Here is a 22970-nt window from a genome sequence, read left to right as displayed (position 1 = left end):
AAAAGAATAACGCACCATAATTTTAACGTTGTAGAATGTAGCTCTATAGTTCCTGCCATCACTTGTTATATAAACAGTCCCTCTCTCTCTCTCTCTCTCTCTCTCTCTCTCTCTCTCTCTCTCTGTGTGTGTGTGTGTGTGTTAATCACAGCTTTAAAAATCACCTTTTCATGTTACTAAGAAACTGGAAAGTCCTCCGTATGAAAGACTTTACCATGGTGGAAAACTTGTGGACCATTACAAAGTATTGACATGGGAGACTCCTCCTATAAATGTTAAACTTCCTTTTCCAAATCAACAACTGGACAATTTTCTTAGTTCCATTCTTATAGATTATATGGAGCATCCATCAACCAGATCCCTGTGAATGAGCCGTTACTATAGAAACGTATTAGAATTGAGTACATTACAAGGGTGTAACAATACACCCCGGTCACAATTTGATTCACGAGACTGGTTAGACAATTTGATTCTCAGAATATCTTGAACAAAACTTGAAAGAAGAAAATTTATGACTGAAAAATGTATTTTTTTCCTGAATCATTAACAGTGCAAAACAATGTTTAATATTTAAACAAATGTACTACAGGTTCCTGTCTTAAAAATAAATAAATGCATACATGTATAAATTCGCCCCAAAATTTGAGTGAATAAACAAAGTCTCTGTCCTTGGGAAAATGGTCAATTGAAACATAATGAGTTGTGGACCTGAGGCATCATTTTAACTGGAAATAGAGCTCCAAAGTGGATGAAAATGTCCAACTTCTGCAAACTTCACTTACAGATTGGGAGCCCTGGTGTTCACACAGTGCAACTGCATTAGACATGTAATTAATAGCCTTCCATATTGTGTCACACATTTCTATGATGCACATCGTGACATGTATTTTTCTTTCTCATTACCCCAGTGCATGAATATAAAACCTGTGATTGGATAAGCCAAGAAGCCTTTATTTGTCACATGTACACTCAAGCATAGACTTCAAGGAGATACGCAGAACCTTTTATTTTTAAATACATTTCTGAGTGGATAGTATCTTCATCCTTGACTCTTGTATGCTGCATAAATGGGAATTTTAAAAAAATATGAGAGTTAAAATCGACTGCAAAGTTGGCATATAAGCTGCCCCGCTGAGCCAGCCAGCCCTGAGTGCGTGACATCACAGCGGTAACCGGTTTTAAGGCCGAGGCCTTTTACACCTATAGACCAATGGCCTCTTCGTTCGGATTTATTGGAGATTCTTCGGATTCCTCAGATAGTAGTACATCTGACTGTGATAGTCCTGAAATTGGAATGTGTGTAGATGCTACTGCTATACGCGTAGAACCGTATCAGTTTGAACCATCGGAAAATGAATCTGATAGTAACACGTCGGCCACAGAGGCCCCCACCTTACGAAATAAAGGCAGGGAACAAGGCCGTCTAGAGAATTGAATGGAATTGAACTGACAATCTCATGTGACTCTCATTAAAACAGGATAGGCGTTATAACTTGTGCAACATACACGTACATGCATGCATTTTCACTGATAAAATGTAAAAAGCTAATTAAATAATCAGATGAACTGGGACAATTGCATTCTGAAGTAAATTAAATAATCTTATACCTGTAACTTAAATACATAATACAAGTTACATGTATTAATCTAAATGCAGGTAAACAGTGAGTGGTGGTGTTACGTAACCAAATGAGAGCCACATCTTACCCGTATGTGTTTTCGCTTTTTGAAGGCCGATCTTGTGGTCAATTATTTCAAAACAATCTGGCTTTCAGTTCTTCGTTTATTCGCTTCTTCCACGTAAGGGTGAGATATTGCTGCTGAGGCAAGCATATCCAGTGGAGAAATCTGATGATTGGCCCACTCATTCTCCATTTTCTCCATACTGAGTACTCCGCCATTACTGCTTGGCACACACTCCGGGAGAACTGGTGCAATTGAACTTGCTTTCCTTTTCTTGTAGTTTTCTTTTCCTTTAATTGTGGGTACTGCACCCTCTTTCCGTACGGGCTTATAGCCAACGCTCCTCAACAGATCAGAGGTTTCGTACGAGTCATCAGTAAAATGTGCCCATGAATTTCTTATAAAACGCGTCCAAATTTTTGCAGTTTGATCATTCTTGGGCCATGAATGCAACATAAATCCGCCTTCTGTCGTGTTGCTGCACCCGCCAGATACGCATCTACGTGGCATGGCGATAAATTAGCTCAAAATGGAGGATCAAAGTTGCAGTCAGCTGTGTTTTTAGTATAGCAAAAATGGCGATGAGACCGATAGCCTTCCTGCTGTGACGTCACAGATGTCAAGGTCATTCACTCAGGCTACATCCACACGACAACGTCAACGAGATGTTATTAAAAAAAATATCGCGTCCACATGGGCAATGGATCAGTAAAATATCAGGTACATATGGCAACGCTTGCTGAAAACGATGCAATACACATGCCACACCTCCACGTGCGCTGTAAGACGGTCCCTTCGGAGACACCAGAACAATAGAAGAAGTAGGACGCATGCGCATAAACACCTTCTTCTACCTGGCGTGAAGTACTCAGGAACAAACACACAACAACAAGAAGATGGCTGCAACTACGCGAGGAAATCGTGCCTTCTGTGTGTACAAATTAGTTTCATTAGTGTGCATAGTTTTATATAACTTAATTTTCTTATTGTGTGAACATTTTGAAAAGCAGTCTTATCCAATAAAAAAAAGAAATTCAAGAAATGGTTCAGTTACTTGTTTATTTAAAAGAAAAGCTGTATACAAAAGTGAATGCAATGCAGTGGTTCATACAAAACAGCGAGAGTGCTGCTTGTTCTAGTCATGTGGTTGTGATGTCATCGTAAACAAATCCGTTCTACTCATCCAGACGACTTCGCAACGGCGCCGTTGCCAGATTTTTCCACTCTGGAACCCGTTCTCGTTTTGGGGCACCCAAAACGCCGGTGCCGTGTGGACGCCAGGCCGAAATGATAAACAATTTTATCAGATTCACCTGAATCCGTTGCCGTGTGGACAGCCTCTCAGACCTGTATGAATCATTTTAATCGTAAAAATTACTATATTAGATTTATTGTTAACACTTAAAACTATTCCTATGCCATTCTTGAGGTCTCAAGGCATTTATAAACAAAGTGAGGCCACGGTTCTGCGCATCTCCTTTAAGCACACAGTGAAATTTAACCCATCTGAAGCAGTGAACACCCAAGCGAGCAATGAGCTCTCTCACATCCCCAGAGCAGCGGGCAGCTATGCTACAGCACCTGTGGAGCAGTTGTGAGTTAGGTGCCCTTGCTAAAGGAGCACAGTGGGCACTATTGCCAGGACTGTATAATTGCAGACACTTGATCAATACCTGTTGCTTTTTCCTTGGTCAGTGAAACTAATCAAATGTGACAAACTGTGACTTGTCTATTCTATATGTAGTTTGTTTTAAATTAAATGAAAGGACAATGTGCCTCTGTCTCCCACAGGAGAGCGCGAAGATGTTTGAGCAGAACGTGGCCTTGTTCGGCTCCACTGTAGAAAGCCTGCTGTACAGATATGGAAAGGTACATTCCATCTACTGAAAGCTCATCAATGGTCAAATAAATGTTCATTTATTTGATCATGGGAACTTTGCAGCTCCAGAAAATCTCTGGCCAAATTGCTCTTTCTGCAAATGAAGTCTCTGTTCCTTGCCTTTTGGAGTTTTATGTGATCACTTCCTCTGCAGATTTTTCAAATACCACCAGAGAAAACATGCTATTGGTTTAACATCCCAGAGTGTTGCTGGTTGCTATAAGGAGGTGCAGAGTAGTTAGTGTGGGCCTGTTGGGACTGCCTTGCTATTCCCTTATTTCCTGTAGCACTGAGGTAATGTGTGGCCTCATATGTGAGACAGCTGTCCTGAGCTCTACTCGGCCCGTCTTCAATTCTTAGTTTAAAAAAAAAAAAAAAGAGGCCATGTTATTGTAATTAGGACTCCAGTCACAAAGAGTCATGAGATATATTTCTGGATGCTGTTCTTCTGCTTGATTTAATCACTGTTTATTTTCTTTTACATGTCAAGGAAACATTTAAAGCAATAAATCATCTTGATCCAAAACTCGCATCTGCACTGCGCATGGGATATGTCAAGTTCGGAAAGACTGACAGTGCGTGTGCTATGGATGTGGCAACTGATTGAATTCTTTTCTTTGACATTTTCATGCAGATAGTTGCTTAGAGAGGTTACTTGAGCATTTGTTTGTTGCTTGCCTTTCACAGAGAAAGTTTCTCAAGTCACTCACGATTGTGTACCATTGTGTGTTTTTAGACTATAGTAGATGAGCAACTAGTGCTGAAAAGAGTGGCCGATACACTGATGAACCTGTACGCAATGACTGCAGTGCTGTCCCGTGCCAGTCGCTCCATCAGCATTGGCCTTCGCAACCATGAGCATGAGGTAAATAAGTCACCATCAACCAAATACCTGACAGCATTTCAATCAATTATCCAACATCCTCTTCAACCAACCACCACAAACTACAACTTCACAAGAAAACAATTCAGCACAAGGTTTCAAGTAGGAGGCAAGCAAAACCCTGCAAAGCTTTTTTTTTTTTTTTTAAACTACATTATTTGCTGAACACTGTGAAAGCAAGAGCAAAAAACGCAGGAATTTCTCAATTCTATCCAAAGGGAAGGTGAATCTCGTCAGGTAGCAGCCACGATCGTATTGCTCTGTGTTGTGTGAGGCTTGTTGTAACCCATGCCCACCGTGATTACATGTTTACAACAGCATAATGACTGAAAGACACTTTTCTGCAAGGCATACAAGGCTAGAAGACCCCAAAACAAGCAACATGCGCAAACATTCAGTGGGATTTGGAATTTAATTAAGTTTAAGAAACATGAACAAGGTGTTTTGTTTGTTTGTTTGTTTGTTTCAAAACACTGAAGTATAGCCAGCTTGTTTTAAACGCTATTTCACTGGAGAACGGGTCTAGACTTCATGCACATCACCCTGGACATCTATACATACAGGATGTGTATTTATGTATGTATACATATCCTCTAAAGGCAGCAGTGCATTGTTTTGCTGCAGCATGAATACACAGTCAGGGAGGTTCAGACAGCCGATGGAGTCAATGAATGCATCTTTCTAAGAACACGTTGTAATAAGAAGAGATTTCCTTTTCAAAACGGCCAAAAATAACCTGAGAAATGGAAGCTGTTAGGTTTCATGTAGTTAACTACGATGTCTGTATGTGACAGCTGGCGTAGCTCAACTATCATTTGCACAGAGAGAGCTAGCTGGTTAACAAGCCAATATGACTCTGTACAGAGTTCAAAATGAAATCACTAATGTTATCCTGCCAAGAGCAAAGGCGGTCTGTTCTGGGAAGATTGGTTCCCACCACACCCTCCTTCTCTTGTGTTAAAAGTGGCCACTTGGGTAAAGTGTGTGATGTACACGTCAAGCCAAAAACAAAATGAAAGAGAGCGCTAAAAAGAGTCCTGTTCTTGATTTAAAATGGAATGGAATAATTTTAATGTTGAGATAATGGTCTGTTTCTGGAGAAAAAAGTAAGCTGGATCTTATCAAGGAAAATGATAGTTCAATATGGACTCCTCAGTTCATCCAGTAGTTCTTTTGTTTTTGTGTTGTTTGTTTATACTTCTGCAATTACAAGGCTTTTTTGTGACTACTACCTCATATAGAGGCGGTAGCCACTGTCGTCGTGCTGTAAGAGTGTAACAGTTGCGCATACGCATAAGAATTACGATAACGCATAAGCATTACACTCACCAGAGCAGCGAATTGTGATCTCGCGATATGATCAGTACACAATACTGTTTTGTGTATCAAAGGTACACAAGAACGAGTGTAAAAAATAGCAAAACTTCGTAACTAATCAGCACTTATCCTGATCAAGTTTGATTACCTGTTTTATTTCTTGATAAACTCCGAAACTAATCAGAACTAGAAACTAAATAAGATAAACCTCGTTATAACTTCGTCGTATCGGAAGATAATCGGCAGATAAAGATAAATCAAATTCACATCATTCGCCAAGGCTACTGATTTCAATATCAATTAAGTGGTTGTTTTAAGAAAATTTACCTTTTGATATCACAGCTTTTATTTGGTTCTTCTGAAAGATCAAATGAAAGGTTTTCTAAGTTGTGTGTGGGGTTTTTTTGGGGGTTTTTTTGTGTTGTTTTTTTTTTTTAGCTTTTTGGCAGATATTTAGGCTACGAATTCCAGCCGTTCAACAAGAGTTGTAATGAGTACTTGTGTTTTTCAGTCAATAATTTTTTAATAAATCATATATGTTCTTTGACAAATGTGAAAACTAAGAGTAAACGTATAATTGGTCAAACTTCTGCTATTCGCATATAAAATATATATGGGCTCGTCTCAGAAACTGGTCTCTCATTTTGGACATTATGGGCAAAAAATAAATTTTCTAACCCCCCCCCCCCCCTCTTTTTTTTTTTTTTGCATTTACCTAACACTCAATGTTTCTTTTGTCATGTTTAATAAGAATAAAGATAGCATCTTGCTTTATCTGGCCTCCACTGTGGAACATTTTTTTTTATTACAATTCAAATGCTTTTGCAAAATTGATTTACATATAAAATAACTACATCATGAAGAATTAAAGCCCCTCCTTCACAAATGAGTGAAAAATATTGAATAAATTTCCTTTTTTTGATTGCTTGGTTTTTTAAAAAAAAAAAAAGCCAAGTTATGATGACTGAATTGATTATTCACTTAAATATGAATATGATAAATTTTGGGTATTTGATATGGCGAAATAGGACACAGTGGAAAAATCAAGAACACCGGAAAGATGAGCATAACGGCGCTGGTAAAAGAACAGCGACTGTACCAGCTGAAGGTCGCGGGGGTCTCTGCTGCAGCATGCAAGCATCGGGACATCACTACTGCACCGGACAGAGCGCGAGGTGGGGGCGGAGCAAAACGACTGGCCATAGGTTCTATCAAAAGTTCGATCTAAATTGACCATGGTTGCAAAATATTGGCCAAAAATACGCAAACACTACGAAATATGAAAATAAGATGAAAAAGAAACATTCTATTGCCTTATACTGCAAGACTAAAACAAAATAAAACTGTCAAAACTCACCTTTTCAGTGATAACGTCCGAACAGATCACCCGCGTAACAGAAAGACCGCAAATGGAAGCACGATCAACTTCTAACTGCTGGAGTGGAAAATTCCATTCTACACATGCAAATCGTTAATGTGTGTCCTTCCCCGCACACAAATAACACACTACAGTAAAAAATGGACCACAACTCATTTTATAGCTCAGAAATTCATACAAGACCAGCTACCATCGTAACATATTCTGTAAGAAACACATTCTATACCTAACTTTCAGCTTTCGTTTTAAAAAACAAAATCGCAGATTTATAACTAAATGTTTATATGGCGTAGTGATTTTAAGTTACTACTTTTGGTGAGGTAGTGACCTTGACCCTGAGGCTTTCCGTTTAGATCAAAACACACGATCATATTGGTTTTGGGTATGCGGAAAATGGAGTTACAACGGTGATCAAATATTTTGCATGATGTTTTATTACGGTTATGATTATTCTGTGAGCGCACCAATCCTTAGGTGTATAAAGTTACAACTTAAAATACAATTAGTGATAACTGTAGACTTTTCAGTGGACTACAACCTTTTTAAGGGAATGTGATGTCAACCATTTATCATGGCCCAGATCAAGCTGCCATTTTTCCACAAATTTGCAGAATTTTTGCCAAATTCTGAATATTCACATCAAAGATTTAGTTTTGTGTTTCTTTCATCATTTTATTTCAAATTAAAACCAACATCACCATTCAAAACCGTATAGTTTATTGATTGAGAGTATATTTAGTGGGGTACCCCCACAGCACCCAGTTTAATGTATTTATTTTTAGTCTTTACACTTGTGAAACCAAATGTGCTCATTAGTACTAAATAATGCTTCTAAGACAATTCATGAACAAGTGCTTTCTTACTATTTTGAAAATGTAGTTCACATTCACTGTATTTTGAACAAAGCCCCGATGCTGCTCACAGCTTGGTGACGCAAGAGGTGAGGCTAATATAATTGATAACGTGTGTGCGCGCACGCACTATATTTACTGTATGGCCATTGTATCAGAAAACAATTTTATTTATAAGCAGTAGCCACATGTACCCATAGGGTACCTATTTTTTTAAAGTTATATTCTTCATACTTTAATATACACTCTACCACAGCTTGCTTGTGAGTGATAATGTTATTTTATACAGTAACAAATTGTTCTTTCCTGGTGTAGGTGCTGCTCGCAAACACTTTCTGCAAAGACGCTTTCTTCAAAAACAACTACTGGATGACTCAGCTGCAAAAACGTGAGTACATCACAAAACCGTAATTGAGACCAGGCCTGGTGCGTTTTATAGCACTGCGAGACAAAGCTCCAGCATGTGGAATAGAGTTTCACACTGAAGCCTTCTGCCATAAGTCACTCAGCACTATATAGTCTTCCATTTAAACGAATTGTTTAAGCTGCCCAAAACACCTTCAGTCACTTCTGCAGAATGGATTGTTTTTTGTCAGTAATGAATGTGTGTTTATTCCAGATTCTCCAGAAAACAATGATGCCAACATTAAGAAGATTGCCCAGGAAGTCCTGGAGAAGCGGGAATATATCTGCTCCCACCCTCTCGAAAGAACATACTGATATAGCGTTTCTATCTTTCAATGTAACTCTTCTGCATTCTGATTGGGTGTTGGACAATTTCTGGATAATAGGTTGACAGCCTTTGGTTTGTCCTGCTCCCCCGTTCACTCATACTTCAGTCCTTTTTATTACTAAAAATGTGTGTTAACTGATCGGCGGCACGGTGGTGTAGTGGTTAGCGCTGTCGCCTCACAGCAAGAAGGTCCGGGTTCGAACCCCGTGGCCGGCGAGGGCCTTTCTGTGCGGAGTTTGCATGTTCTCCCCGTGTCCGCGTGGGTTTCCTCCGGGTGCTCCGGTTTCCCCCACAGTCCAAAGACATGCAGGTTAGGTTAACTGGTGACTCTAAATTGACCGTAGGTGTGAATGTGAGTGTGAATGGTTGTCTATGTGTTAGCCCTGTGATGACCTGGTTACTTGTCCAGGGTGTACCCCGCCTTTCGCCCGTAGTCAGCTGGGATAAGCTCCAGCTTGCCTGCGACCCTGTAGAAGGATAAAGCGGCTAGAGATAATGAGATGTGTTAACTGTATATGCACTATAAGGCCTTGATCTTATTGAAATGTACCATGCTGTAAATACTGATCTCTGTATTTTACAGTACATAACTGTGTTATTAACCCTTAACCTTTTGTTACTCAGCCAGTGTTCTTAATAGAGGTTTACTTCACCCCAATTACAAACAATATACGAGCAGCATATATATGGTGGAAAAAAAAATTTAAACAGGTCCCACAGACTTGAACACTATACAAGGGTTAAATGAACAACATTGTAATAACACTTCTGTATTGGTTAATGCACTTTTTTTGGACAGGGATTTGTATAATGTAAGACATTATATAAATGCACAGTAGCTCTGAAGCTGTACGAGCCATTTTCATTTTATGTGAGCAGTTACACAGTTATGGGTCCTTGTTTCAATAACATTTCGCTTGTACTGGGTATTAGCCAAATCTGTGTATGTCTTGGTGGTATCCTGAGGTTTTTGAAATGCATGCAAACTTTTCTCTTCATCTGTCAGAGGCAGCGCAGTCCGCTTATGTTGAAAGGAGTGTGGCCTCCAGTAACATCTGTTAAAAACAAGAAAGTTCATTTAATTGCTTTAGTTTATTCTTGCTCTTTAAGCCAACAGTCTTGGTGAAATGTATATTTTAAGCCAGGAGTTGTTCTGGAAGTCTACACTAGAGGTTGGAATCAGTCTTTACTCACTCAAACTGGGTCTTGCTGTGTTCACCAGCGTTCATCTGTGTGTCCAGTGAACGGATGTGCTCCAGTTTTTCTTCTTTCTCTGTGCCTCTGTAGGGTATGGGCTGAAAAATACACACACAGTGATTCTACTATTCTGTTTCTGAAATGTGGAAGTTCAAAGACGCCTGTGTTTTAGGTATACTAAATCAAACTATATATTAAGAATTTTGACCATTTTTCTCTGTACATTTTGTCTTTTACGTAAGCTTCTCTTATGTAAGTGTTTGGGTACATAAACCTGTACCATTGATCTCCTCCATGCTCTCAGAGAGAGCTTCATAGGCTTGTCCTTCAGAATATCATGTAGTTTATCCAGGCCTACTTTTTGCATGTGGCACTTGAACTCTGGGACTCGACTGCAACTTGCAGACGTCTTATCAGGCAAGATTTTTCTCCGCCATCTGACATACTGAGCACCTGCAGCTTGGAGCTGTTCCTGATGCAGAGATTCTCCTAGAAGAAGTTGAAACTGTTTATATTTAAAAAAAAAAAAATGCTTATTTGTGTTAGTGTGCTGAGATTTTTACCTGCAAGGTGAATTGTAATTGGAGGTACTGGACTTGAAACAGCAGGTGGTTTCCTGTAACGCTCAAAGTCCTTGTTCCGTTTGCTCCAAGGCCATGTGGCCCTGTCCAGGAATGGTATGTTCTCATGAAGAATGTTCTCTTTCCATGCCTGTTCATGAAGGACAAATGTTCATGTGCTAATAAACTATGGTTCAAACTGTGTTGCGTGTTAAAATGTAAATTTGTATTCAGATAAGCTCAGTCATAGGGATGAGAGACTCCTTTTAGAGCAGGGGTCGGAAACTGGTGGTCTAGCAAAGTATTTTAGCAGGTCTGATGACTCCTGAAAAAATACTGTCGCAGAAAAACTCAATGCCTGAAAAACTAGCTGTTGTTTTTAAAGCACCATCATGTAATTTATGATGCATCATGACTGATCCTCTTTGATGGCTTGTTGCGAGCATTCACATAGTTATGTAAATTATTTCCTTAAAGGTACCACATTGAAAAGGGTCTTTTTCGTTCTGTTGTTTCCGTTACCTTCTCTAGTTTGATTAGTCAAGTGATGACATGGCTTGTTCCAAAAAGGTCCAGTGTTTTAAAGGTGATTTGGACAAAAGGTTTTTTTTTTTTTAATTCTCTCAAGCAGAGGTTTCATTTGTTCATTGTCCATGGCGTTACTCAAAAGTGCTAACATGAAGGGCCAGTGTGAAACAAACCAGTTCAAATTGAGATGTCTTATTTATAGCCATGAACTAATCAGTAAAGGCTAAATGTTGTCACCCTTCAGTAATGGCAGTTACTTATCCAGACATTTGTAAGCAAGGATTTTATGTAGCTGGAACAAAAATTGAAAACACCCCTGCACTAGAGGATCTCATAAGACCTTTCTCGGTCATATATTCTCCAAGACATATTTGTGCAGTTGGCATATGTTTCATTGGGGACGATAAATCACACATTCAGTGGCTCAGATAAAGCCAGCGTCTTAAAGAAGCCTGGTCATCTGGTTACGCCTTTAGCCGTTATCTATCAATCTACATTAGCCATGTCACATTACAGGCAACCAAATACGCACTTAAGATCAGAGGGTTTTAAACAGGGGGCATGGTACGAAAGCAGTATTAAAACATCTATATATTCTTGCACAACCACTCTGGAATGCCTATTGCTTCTGGAGAGGAACCTGATGGGAATGGAACCTGAAACTCTTTGGGGCTAATGGTGAACATACATGACTGTGACAGCACCTTTCTAAGCTCCTCCACCCGAGCCTCATCTGGGCGTTTGGGGTGTTGGTTGGACTCTACACTGTCTTTGAAATTATAAAGGAGGAAGCCGTTCCAAGTACGCCATGCAGCTCGAGACCTGGCCTCTGAGGCCTTAGGCTCAGCCTCTATATCCACAGGGTCCACTGTGAAGGAGTGGTAATCCTGGCTATAGGTGAACCTGCGAGTTGGTTCCTGGAACAGATATACAGTAAGTTATGTGACCATTTAATAGCGCATTTCCAGTCAGTGTCATTAGAATGCATTTATTCAGTATCGCTGGCTTTATTAGATCCCATAACTTAGTTAAAAATTTGTCTCTTTTGATTATAAAGAAAATAGAATATTCCCCAAAACACTCAGATTATCTTTTATGTTTCTGTTCATTTTTTTCATTTTGACCTTTGCCAGCTCCTTACGCAGTAGCGCTTTCGCCAGACTGGTGCAGTTCATTGTCTGAATACTGTAGTTGTGGGCAGACTGACCATCTTTCACTTCAGCTACAAACACTTTTGGCTTTACTCTCTGTAAATCACTTGATGCTCTTTGGATGTTCTCAACGTTGGCCTGAAATATAGACAGTAAAATGCATAATATTATTTCTTATTAGACATCACCTCCATTATAATTTTATGAATGATTAGTCATACCTTTATAAAGTTTTTTGTGTAAAGACCTTGATTTGCTTGACTCTGTTTCCATGCCAGATCATCTTTACTGAAGTTGTCAGCGGGTGTGTATATCCTCTGCTGTGATACACGAGGATGTGAAATAGCCTTTGTCTCATTGCTGTCTGGCATTAATCTTGTCACTCCTCTGTGAGGAATAATTCCAAACTCATTCCTCAAGCAACGAACCATTTCAGCTGATGGGAACAGGTTGTTTTGGACCACGTCTTCAAGTTGATTTACTTGGCAGAGGTGACTTATTCTAAACCAAGAAGATCAAATAAAATAAAAGGACAAAGTATAACACACTATATCTGTAAACAATTTGCCCATATTGGACATTTGTGTGTGATTTGTGGACTCCTGATTCATATTTACATTTTACTCATATTGACCTGCTACTTTGCAAGCACGTCTTTTCAGTCATGTAATGTAATACACTAATCTCTGCAGTCACACCAGGCTCCAGCTAACATTCTCCATGAATTCTAGGAATAGTCCATATTTATATCCCTCATCAAAAAAATTCCCATGCAGGCTCACGTGACATAAAATAGCTCCACCATTGATTAAATAATGTATCTCATGACATGAAAAATTAATTTTTTTTTAAAAAAGGATACGGTATCAGTCAGTCATGGTATATCCTGGATATACCATGAACTGACGTCACAATTTCAAGCTACACGGCCGACTCGAGTCACAGCTGTGGCTCTGCGAGCATGTCTGTGTGTGTAGCTCTACGTATCATGATCATGCCTAGTGAGGCAGGCGACAGCATGGTACATTGCACATGCACAGGTCGAAGATCGCGCCGACGTAAACAATAAACATGGCTGCCGCCAGTGAGTTTATGCCGAGATTCAATCTTAACACTTTTAGTTTGGAATTTCTTGTTGAGGGATATAAATCAAATATACCATGCACTGAGAGGCGCCGGTAATTATGGATTCTCAGAGGTGACTGGCATAGTAATGTTTTCTTCAGGGCTGCACCAGTCACCTTAGAGAATCCATAATTTCAACCGGAGCTTCTCAGTGCATGGTATATTTGATTACACACACACACACACACACACACACACACACGAGTGTTTTACTGGGAAATACGCCACTCGTATTTTTCATATGAACTACATCAGGACCAGCAGCCATCACATATTTAAATAATATTGGTTGGCATTGAGTGGTATATCAGGTATATTCCATTCAGTGGAATATATCTGATATACCATGGAAAAAGGCATTATTATTATTATTATTATTATAATACATGCACACTTTTTTTCCAGTTTTTCGATGTCTCTTGGTATGTTTTTCTCTTGTAAACAGAGAGGAACTGTCGGCTTTCTAAGCCTTCAGAGAAGGCCCAAACTTATCAGCATTTCAAATGTTATATTTAATTTTTCATTCTTTAATTTTTGTAATTCCTTTCTTTCATAATTGCATTATAATTATTCTCTTCTGATTCTAATTTGGCCTCATTTTCTATCAGATTTGCTTCAGAAATTAAAGGGTTACTGTCCTGAAAACATTAAAATAGTGTTATCCAATGAGATTTTTTTTGGTTTGTTGTCTCTAGGCTGAGAAGAGTTTAGAGCCGGCTCACTCATTGGTTAGGACTTCAGTGCCGGGACAAAAGGCCATGGCAGTGTATGTTTATGTAGGAAGTGACCGATGAATTAACCAATCAGATTTTGATTTATAGTGAGAGGGACCAAAAATTTATCACCTTAGGCCTCCTCGAAGGCCAACACAAGCTTAACCGCGAATCAGCGTCGTCAGCACAGTAGTGCAGTACCCTTTCCGGCCAGTGTAGTGTTCATCAGTAGTGTTAGCGAATGCTAATAAAGCAGTCAAATCAGTGATATTGAGTGCAAGTAGCACAGGCTAATGACCAAGAAACTAAGATTTCTGTCTCCAGACTCCTCTTCTACGCATGCTCGCTACAGTATTTTTCACTCAGACTTAAGTATTCATTTCCCTGTGTAATTTACTTTTAAAATCAACATCGACAACTACACATGGAGCAACCTGGCAGCCTGCCGCTAATCCCTTGTAAAATTCTTTACCCTGTTGCTTTTTTTGGTGTGTCTGAAGTCCCAGCTCTAATAGTAACAGCTCGCCACTGCTTGTAAATATGCATGAAGGATATCTAATGAAGGTTTGGATTGGAGGTTCGCACTAGATTAGCCTAGTCTTTCTCTTTTTCCAGCAAACAAAGAAATGGTTCTGTGCACGCGCAGCAGAAAAGTTTTGTCATTGGTTATTTGCAAGAGCTCTGACATGGGACATCATTTTGTCTTGACAACGTGCAATATCATAAACCATATTGCATGCTCATTTCTCCATTGGGTAGAGTGGCGTAATACATGTAGGATAAACGATATGATAATATCGCATGCTATCGAACCAAATGAATGAAACCCGCTAGAAGGGAACAGAATACATGTTTTTATTTCATGGAAAAAGTGCCCTGTATGTATAATAATTCTTAATATGTAGCTCGTGAGGAAATCGATGAATTGTTTTGATAAATTTGGGTACTTTTTGTTTGTGAATGTGTCTATATAATAAAAAGAAAATTACACATTGACTTGAAGATATTAAGTTTATCTTCTCATGCTGAAAATATTTTCACTCGTTCGCTTCACTCACTCATATACATTTATCACTTGAAGATAAACGTCATATTAATAAAATAACATATTAATAAAATATACCCAAACTTTTCAAAACAATTCGATTTCCTCATGAGTGACATATTTAACGATTATTCGCCGAAGGCGAAGTGAATATCGGTGAATAATAACCAAGACAAAGTCATTTATGATGACAAAGTGCTTGGCTGCCATTTTGCTGAGTCGCTGGAGGTGATTATCGAGAAATAATCTAAATCTCTCGACCAATCAGAGCATCCGATTTCCCATAATGTGTGCGTATATGACACATACACAGTACTGAGCAAAAGTCTTAGGCACATGCAATGAAATGCTGTAGAGCAAAGATGCCTTCAAAAATGAAAATAATTGTTTCTATGTTTAAAAAAAAAACCCATAAAGCTCAGTAAGCAGTAATGCATGAAACTGAGGTGTAAGTCTGAGCATCTTATAGAAACAGCCACAGTTCTTCTGGACACTTTGTCACACTTCCTTCTTATTTTTGGAGCAAAACCCAGTAGCCTTTATTCTGCTTTTGTCTGAAAAGTGGTCAGAAGTTTACATACAGTGGCATGAATGTCATCTTGGATATGAATGTCATGGCAATATTTGGGCTTTCAGTCATTTCTTTGAACTGTTCTTTTTCTGTGGCAGAATGTCTGTACATCTTTAAAAAAAACACTAGAATTTGGTGCACAAGTTTTAATTTTCTTTGGGTTTTCTGAAATAATGACAGGGTCAAAATTATACATACAGGGGCAAAAATTTACATACGCTCACTTAGATTATTAATTCAGAGGTGCTGAAACTTCTTATCTTATCAAGGCCAAGGTCCCTTAACTTCCTGTTAGTGATCATGATTGACTACAGCTGGTAGTTTCTCTGTGCCTTCATAAAAAGGGTTTGTTTACAGTTTTCATTGGATTGACCGGCACACAGTAAAATGGGAAAGTCCAAGGAGCTCAGTGCAGATCTGAGAAAGAGGATCGCAGATGTACACAACTCCAGAATGTCTCTTGGAGCCATTTCTAAACAACTGCAGATTCCAAGATCAGTTCAAACAACTGTATCCAAGTTATTGTGAGGTGTAGTCACTTTGCCAAGCCAATTTGCTTCAAGAAAACCCAAACTGTCACCCTCAGCTGAAAGCAAATTGGTTTGGATGGTCAGGAACAACCTGGGAACCACCATGGCACAGCTCTGCCATGAACTGGAAGCTGATGGATCACTGTCTACAGTTCAGATCACCATGGACTGCTATCCAAGAAATAACTCCCTGCTCCAAAATTGACATCTTCAAGCTTAACTAAAGTTTGAAGCTGACCACAGGGACAAAGAAAAAGCCTTCTGGAGGATAGCTGTATGGTCAGATGAGACAACGATTGAGTTGTTTGGCCACAATGACCACCATGTACAGAGGGACACTGTACCAGCTGGTGGGGGTAGGATCATCATCTGGGGCTGTTTTGCTGCCAGTGGAACTGGTTCATTGCACAAAGTGGATGGAATAATGAAGAAGGAGGACTACCTCAGAATTCTTCAGCATAAATCATCAGAAACTTGAACATGACTTTGAAGAAGAAGAAGCCTTTATTTGTCACATGCGCACTCAAGCAGATTGAAATTCATCCTCTGCATTTAACCCATCTGAACCAGGGAACACACACACACATCCAGAGCAGTGAGCAGCAGCCATACTACAGTGCAGAGCAGTTAGGGGTTAGGTACCTTGCTCAAGGGCACTTCAGCCCAAGGCTGTTCCATGTTAACCTAACATGCATGTCTTTGAACTGTGGGGGAAACCGGAGCACCCAGAAGAAACCCGGGCAGAACATGCAAACTCCACACAGAAAGGCCCATCGGCCACTGGGTTCGAACCCAGAACCTTCTTGCTGTGAGGTGACAGTGCTAATCACAACACCACCGTGCCACCCTTGGGACTTGGGAGTCACAACAGGACAATGAAACCAAACACACATCAGAGCTGGTTGTGGAGGATAAAGCAGGCTAACATTAAGCTTAAAACAAGTCCTGACTTCAACCCTATTAAAAAATATATGGACTGTAGTCGAGTCCATGCCAAGAAAAAAAAAAATTAAATTGAACTCTACCAATTCTACCATGAAGAGTCATGAAATATCTGACCATAATTCTGCCAGAAGCTTGTTCATGGTAAACAAAAATGTTTGGTCAAGGTGAATCTTGCGAAGAGACTTTTTACCCAAATATTAGGTGTGCTGTATGTATACTTTTGACTGTGTATGTATATTTTTGACCCTGTGTTGATTTCAGAAAGCCCAAAGAAAATTAAAACTTGTGCACTAAATTCTAATGTGTGTTTTTATTTCAATTAAAGATGTATGCTGTACATTCTGCCACAGAAAAAGAACAGTTCAAAGAAATTACTGAAAGCCCAAATATTGCCATGGCATTCATATCCAAGATGACATTCATGTCACTGTATGTAAACTTCTGACCACAACTGTAATACGTATGCTACTTTCTTTACTGACATACAAAAAAAATTCTGTAACATTTAATTTTGTGCTGGAAAACTAATGTTTAGAAATCTTAAATGTTTTTGTACTGATCCCACAATTTAGAAGTCATAAAATAAAAGTCTATAACAGAGTTTGTACACAAAAAAAAGGTACCTAAGACTTTTGCACAGGGGGGCCTTGCACTCCCAAATTTTCTCTTTTATTATTGGGCTTCAAATATTATGATTATGACACACTGGTTAGATGACACAACATCTCCACCAAATTGGCTTAAGTTGGAACAAGACGCATGTCAACCCTACTCGTTGGGAGCCATCCTTCTGTCTCCGTCCGTCGTTGAAAAGTCTGTATATAAGAGCAGTATAGTGATCCACACCACTTTGCGTATTTGGAAAAAAATTAGATCACACTTTAACTTACCTCCCATATCCTATGCCCTACCCATTGTTGGAAACCCTAGTTTTCCACCATCTAATCTGGACTGTGCTTTTAAGCTTTGGAAAGGGGCAGGCATCCACACAATAGACTTGTACATTGGAGATACATTTGCCTCCTTTGCACAACTACAGAGTAAATATAAGTTGCAAGGGATTGACCACCTTAGATATCTGCAAATAAGAGACTATGTAAGGAAACACCTACCAAATTTTGAGACCTTTGCAGGTTCTAGTCTAGATGGATGTTTCCGACTCACATCATGCTCGGTTAAAGCAATATCTTACATATATAACACCTTACAATCCCTTAGTCCAGTTGATTCCAACCGGATAAAATCGAAGTGGGAGGAAGAAATGGGCATTGTGATCTCTGATATAACATGGAAGGGGGGGTTGGAGCACATCCATCGATGCTCTAATAATGAAAGACACTGCTTAATTCAATTTAAAATCCTACATCGTCTTCACTATTCCAAGGAGAGATTACATAAAATATATCCTGAGCTCTCCCCGTTGTGTGACAAATGCCTGTCAGCAGATGATACACTACTACATAGCTTTGTTGACTGTCCCAAAGTTCAGGCTTATTGGATCAATATTTTCAAATCAATATCTGAAATACTTCAAATCCAATTGGAACCAGACCCACTAATTATCATTTTAGGTGTGTCTGATGATACTATGAAGTTGACCAATGCTCAGCAATGTCTCCTTTCCTATAGTCTTATTACTGCAAGGAGGTTGCTTCTCATGCACTGGAAAGAGAAGGAGGCCCCTCCTACAAAGTTGTGGCTCAGTGATCTTATGAACACACTCCACCTAGAAAGAATACGATACACTCTAATGGACAAACTCCCCTACTTTGATAAGGTGTGGTCACCTCTAATTAAGTATCTGGCAAATTAAAATCATGGTACACTTAATGTCAACAAGCTTGACGGAGGAATGGGGTGGGGCTGGAGAGAGTTGGGAATAGAACTTTGAGACTAAATTAATGGAGAGGTTTTTTTTTTTAAATTCATGTTTTTTGTTTTCTTTCGTTCTATTGTGTTTTGGTCCTGTGAGTATTTTGTGTGTGTACGGGTGTTCATGGGAAAAAAGGAAAAAGAGCAACAAATGATGAAACGTGTGTGTGTGAAAGATACGCGACATACTTTATGTATATACTGTATATATATATTGCTCAAATAAAACATATTTGAAACTAAGACTTTTGCACAGTAAAATAAAATTTTACACTCACAAAACCATTGCTACTAAAGTTTTCAGTCATCTGAGTCATTTGGAAATGGACAATGAGAAGTGCACAGTTAGACTTGATGTTTTGTAAATATCTCATCTCATCTCATTATCTCTAGCTGCTTTATCCTGTTCTACAGGGTCGCAGGCAAGCTGGAGCCTATCCCAGCTGACTACGGGCGAAAGGCGGGGTACACCCTGGACAAGTCGCCAGGTCATCACAGGGCTGACACATAGACACAGACAACCATTCACACTCACATTCACACCTACGGTCAATTTAGAGTCACCAGTTAACCTAACCTGCATGTCTTTGGACTGTGGGGGAAACCGGAGCACCCGGAGGAAACCCACGCAGACACGGGGAGAACATGCAAGCTCCGCACAGGGGGGCCCTCGCCGGCCACGGGGCTCGAACCCGGACCTTCTTGCTGTGAGGCGACATCACTAACCACTACACCACCGTGCCGCCGTTTTGTAAATATGTTTTATTAAAAAATATATATATATATACACACACACTGAGTATAAAATTTATTTATTTATTTACAAAACATCAAGTCCAACTGTGCACTTCTCATTGTCCATTTCCAAATGACTCAGATGACTGAAAACTTTAGTAGCAATGGTTTTGTGTGTGTGGCTTTTCTGAAACATACCGTAACATGCCTTGCAGGCATGTGTGAGTGACTGTGTTTCTGATATACACCAGTGGGTGTCTCATGATGGTCTCTAGTGGTTTGTGGAGATGAACTGGTCTCAACCCAACATCCAGAGTATCATAGAGCCTCTTGGAGAAGCTCAGACCTGAGTTATAAAGAACCGTGACATGCTTCTCTACATCCTCAACCAACCTGTAAAATAAATAACTCTTGTGACTCTACAAAGGAATAGCTTCTGAGAATATTTGCTTGATCTTGGAAGTACTTTGAAGTGGGGCAGTACTCACTCTTTTATACTTGGCACTTTTGGGTACTATATATATATATATTTTTTTTTTTATATCATTTTTTATAATAAGGTCCTGGTATCCATCTTTAGCCTTTCTGAGCCACAAAATCACACTATCTTGCTAATAATAGCAGTATTCTTTACTAAGTCGTCTTTCTCAGTAGGCCTATTTATTTTTGTGGGGGAAAATGGACAACAAGCACAAACAAGCTTGCATTATACATGCCTCCAATGCGCCTGTGTTAAATGATCCAAATATTATGGGTTTTTGAATACTTTGATAAGTTAGAATTTTTGAATGTTTGAATATTTTGTCTTCTTAATTCTGTCTTCTTTATTAAAGTAATATTTGTGTTTCAAACACTGGTTGTGTCTTATTCCCCACAGAGCTTCAACACGACTAAATGGTTTGCTGAAACTGGTAACGTGCTAACATGCCAAAAAGGGAGTACTAGCACTTGTCTGTTTGTTTGTTTTTTTTCCACTTCAAGCACTGTAACTATGTAATATCTTACCTTATCTGTACAGTCTCCCAGAGCTTTCTGATGGCTTCATCCTTCAGTCCTTCCAGGACAAAAATGTGTTGAGCTTTATCCAGGATATGAAACCCTGTTAAAGCATTCAAATCTTTGTTTTCTCTGTCTCTGGCATCCATTATATGACCCTGTAAGATTTTTTGAGCCTCTTTCTTATTATAACAGTATACTTGAAATGCCATTGTGTTGATTCTTAATATTTTAGACCTCAGCTTTTCCAGAAAGGCAACATTGTTGTATTTGAAAATGTAAATGATACGGCCAAATGGGCGATGCTCTTCATTTTTTTCAGGGTGGAACGGGTGTGCTATTTCAACCTGCACCGTGAGCTTGGAGTTCTCTTTGAGATAATGACCAATTGGCATAGCATTGCCCTGGACATCCAGAGCACCTGCTGTCTCAGGCTCATTTCCCTCCAATTCATTCTTGTCAGTGCCCAGCCATTGTACTGGACAGGAACCTTTTATAGGTAGCCTGAGTTTCAGAAACCTGTGTCCTCTGAGGAGATCAGAAAAGCTTAGCTTGGCAATACCACATGGGTCACAGAGTTTCCTCCTTTCCCCAAATGGGCTGTAGATTGTCTGTCTGGTAGAGAGTGAAGCTGTGCTGCCTAATTTGTAATCCATGGCCTCTGTGCCAAAAATTGCTGGACAAGAAGGTTCTTCGGTTTTCCTATCACGGTCATGAACCTCAATTTCTAATGGTGGACCCCTTAGGAATTCAAGCAGTTCTTCGTAGTTGAGGAGGCTAGTAAGGATCACATTCACATCTTTGAAATATATGTTAGATCCATGACGCAGCCCTTTGGTCCTGTGGGTAGGCATGTTATGGAACTTGTACTGGCAGTAAACAGGCAGGCATTTTTGCTGTAAATGCAAAAAGAATTTAAAATAAATCTAGAGTAAATGCTCAAAATACAAACACAAGCCCTCCTTTTCCTTCATATCTACATCCCAAAACATATACAAATGCTAGAATGCCTGAATACTAAGTTGTGGCAGGTTGAATGGGTGGATATTAGTGGTCTACAATTTGTTTTCTCTCCCATCTACAGAATGTGGAGCATCACAGAGAGACCTCCTAAGCAGGCACTCTATTGACCTGCCAGAATGAGAAGAAAACTTTGCCATCCATGATCCATAACCACTTATCCTATACAGGGTCGCAGGCAAGCTGGACCCTGGACAAGTCGCCAGGTCATCGCAGGGCCAACACATAAAGACAAACAACTTTTCATGGTCAATTTAGAGCCACCAATTAGCCTAACCTGCATGTCTTTGGACTGTGGGGGAAACCGGAGCACCCAGGGGAAACCCACGCAGACACGGGGAGAACATCCAAACTCCACACAGAAAGGCCCTCATCGGCCGCTGGGTTCGAACCCAGGACCATCTTACTATGAGGTGACAGTGCAAACCACTACACCACCGTGCCGCCTACTTAAAGCAACATTATGTGGAAATTTTACCTTAAAATATCTCATCTCATTATCTCTAGCCGCTTTATCCTGTTCCACAGGGTCACAGGCAAGCTGGAGCCTATCCCAGCTGACTATGGGCGAAAGGCGGGGTACACCCTGGACAAGTCGCCAGGTCATCACAGGGCTGACACATAGACGCAGACAACCATTCACACTCACGGTCAATTTCGAGTCACCAGTTAACCTAACCTGCATGTCTTTGGACTGTGGGGGAAACCGGAGCACCTGCACGGGGAGAACATGCAAACTCCACACAGAAAGGCCCTCGCCGGCCACGGGGCTCGAACCCGGACCTTCTTGCTTGAGGCAACAGCGCTAACCACTACACCACCCTGCTGCCCACCTTAAAATATCAGTATCAAAATCATTTTGATGGTACATTGACTTGTGTCTGCACCCAGTTCACCAGTTATAGCACTATCTAACTCTGGTTGCATTGTACTGCTTTATGGCATTGCAAGAACTGCGTAATGCTTTATGTTACTACAGTCAGCTTCCAAAATCGGGCAGCAACACGACCTACAAGAAGAAGCTAAATCGGTATTCTTAGTATGTACATCATGGCAGAGGTGAAAAGACCAAAGACGACGCTGTTGGAGGAAGCCAGGAACAGACGAAGGGCGATTAACCAAGCAAGTGTAAATCTTAGACTGGCTTTTATTTGCTGGCGAGAGCTAAGAGAGATTAAAAAAGGCTGCATGACAGACAATGAGCTGGCCTTCTTTCTGTTGAACTAGTAAGTAAAATTACGTTAGCTGCCTTGCTGTG

At 39.9% G+C, this 22970-nt stretch overlaps 1 protein-coding gene across 1 annotated transcript in view; it reads left to right on the top strand.

The window, feature by feature from the left end:
- The window catches only part of acad9 (acyl-CoA dehydrogenase family, member 9), a 40716-nt gene extending 30032 nt beyond the window's left edge, over positions 1-10684 (top strand). Inside the window, exons 15-18 of the mRNA XM_060910613.1 lie at positions 3475-3552; positions 4299-4427; positions 8307-8379; positions 8611-10684. Coding sequence (XP_060766596.1) covers positions 3475-3552; positions 4299-4427; positions 8307-8379; positions 8611-8711 — 381 coding nt within the window. The 3' untranslated portion in view covers positions 8712-10684. The remainder of the gene's footprint in view (positions 1-3474; positions 3553-4298; positions 4428-8306; positions 8380-8610) is intronic.
- The last annotated feature ends 12286 nt before the right edge of the window (positions 10685-22970 follow it).

The sequence above is a fragment of the Neoarius graeffei genome, chromosome 26 (assembly GCF_027579695.1).
Source record: "Neoarius graeffei isolate fNeoGra1 chromosome 26, fNeoGra1.pri, whole genome shotgun sequence".
NCBI lineage: Eukaryota > Metazoa > Chordata > Actinopteri > Siluriformes > Ariidae > Neoarius > Neoarius graeffei.
The sequence above is the reverse complement of the archived record's forward strand: the minus strand, read 5'-3'. Positions and strand labels throughout refer to the sequence as shown.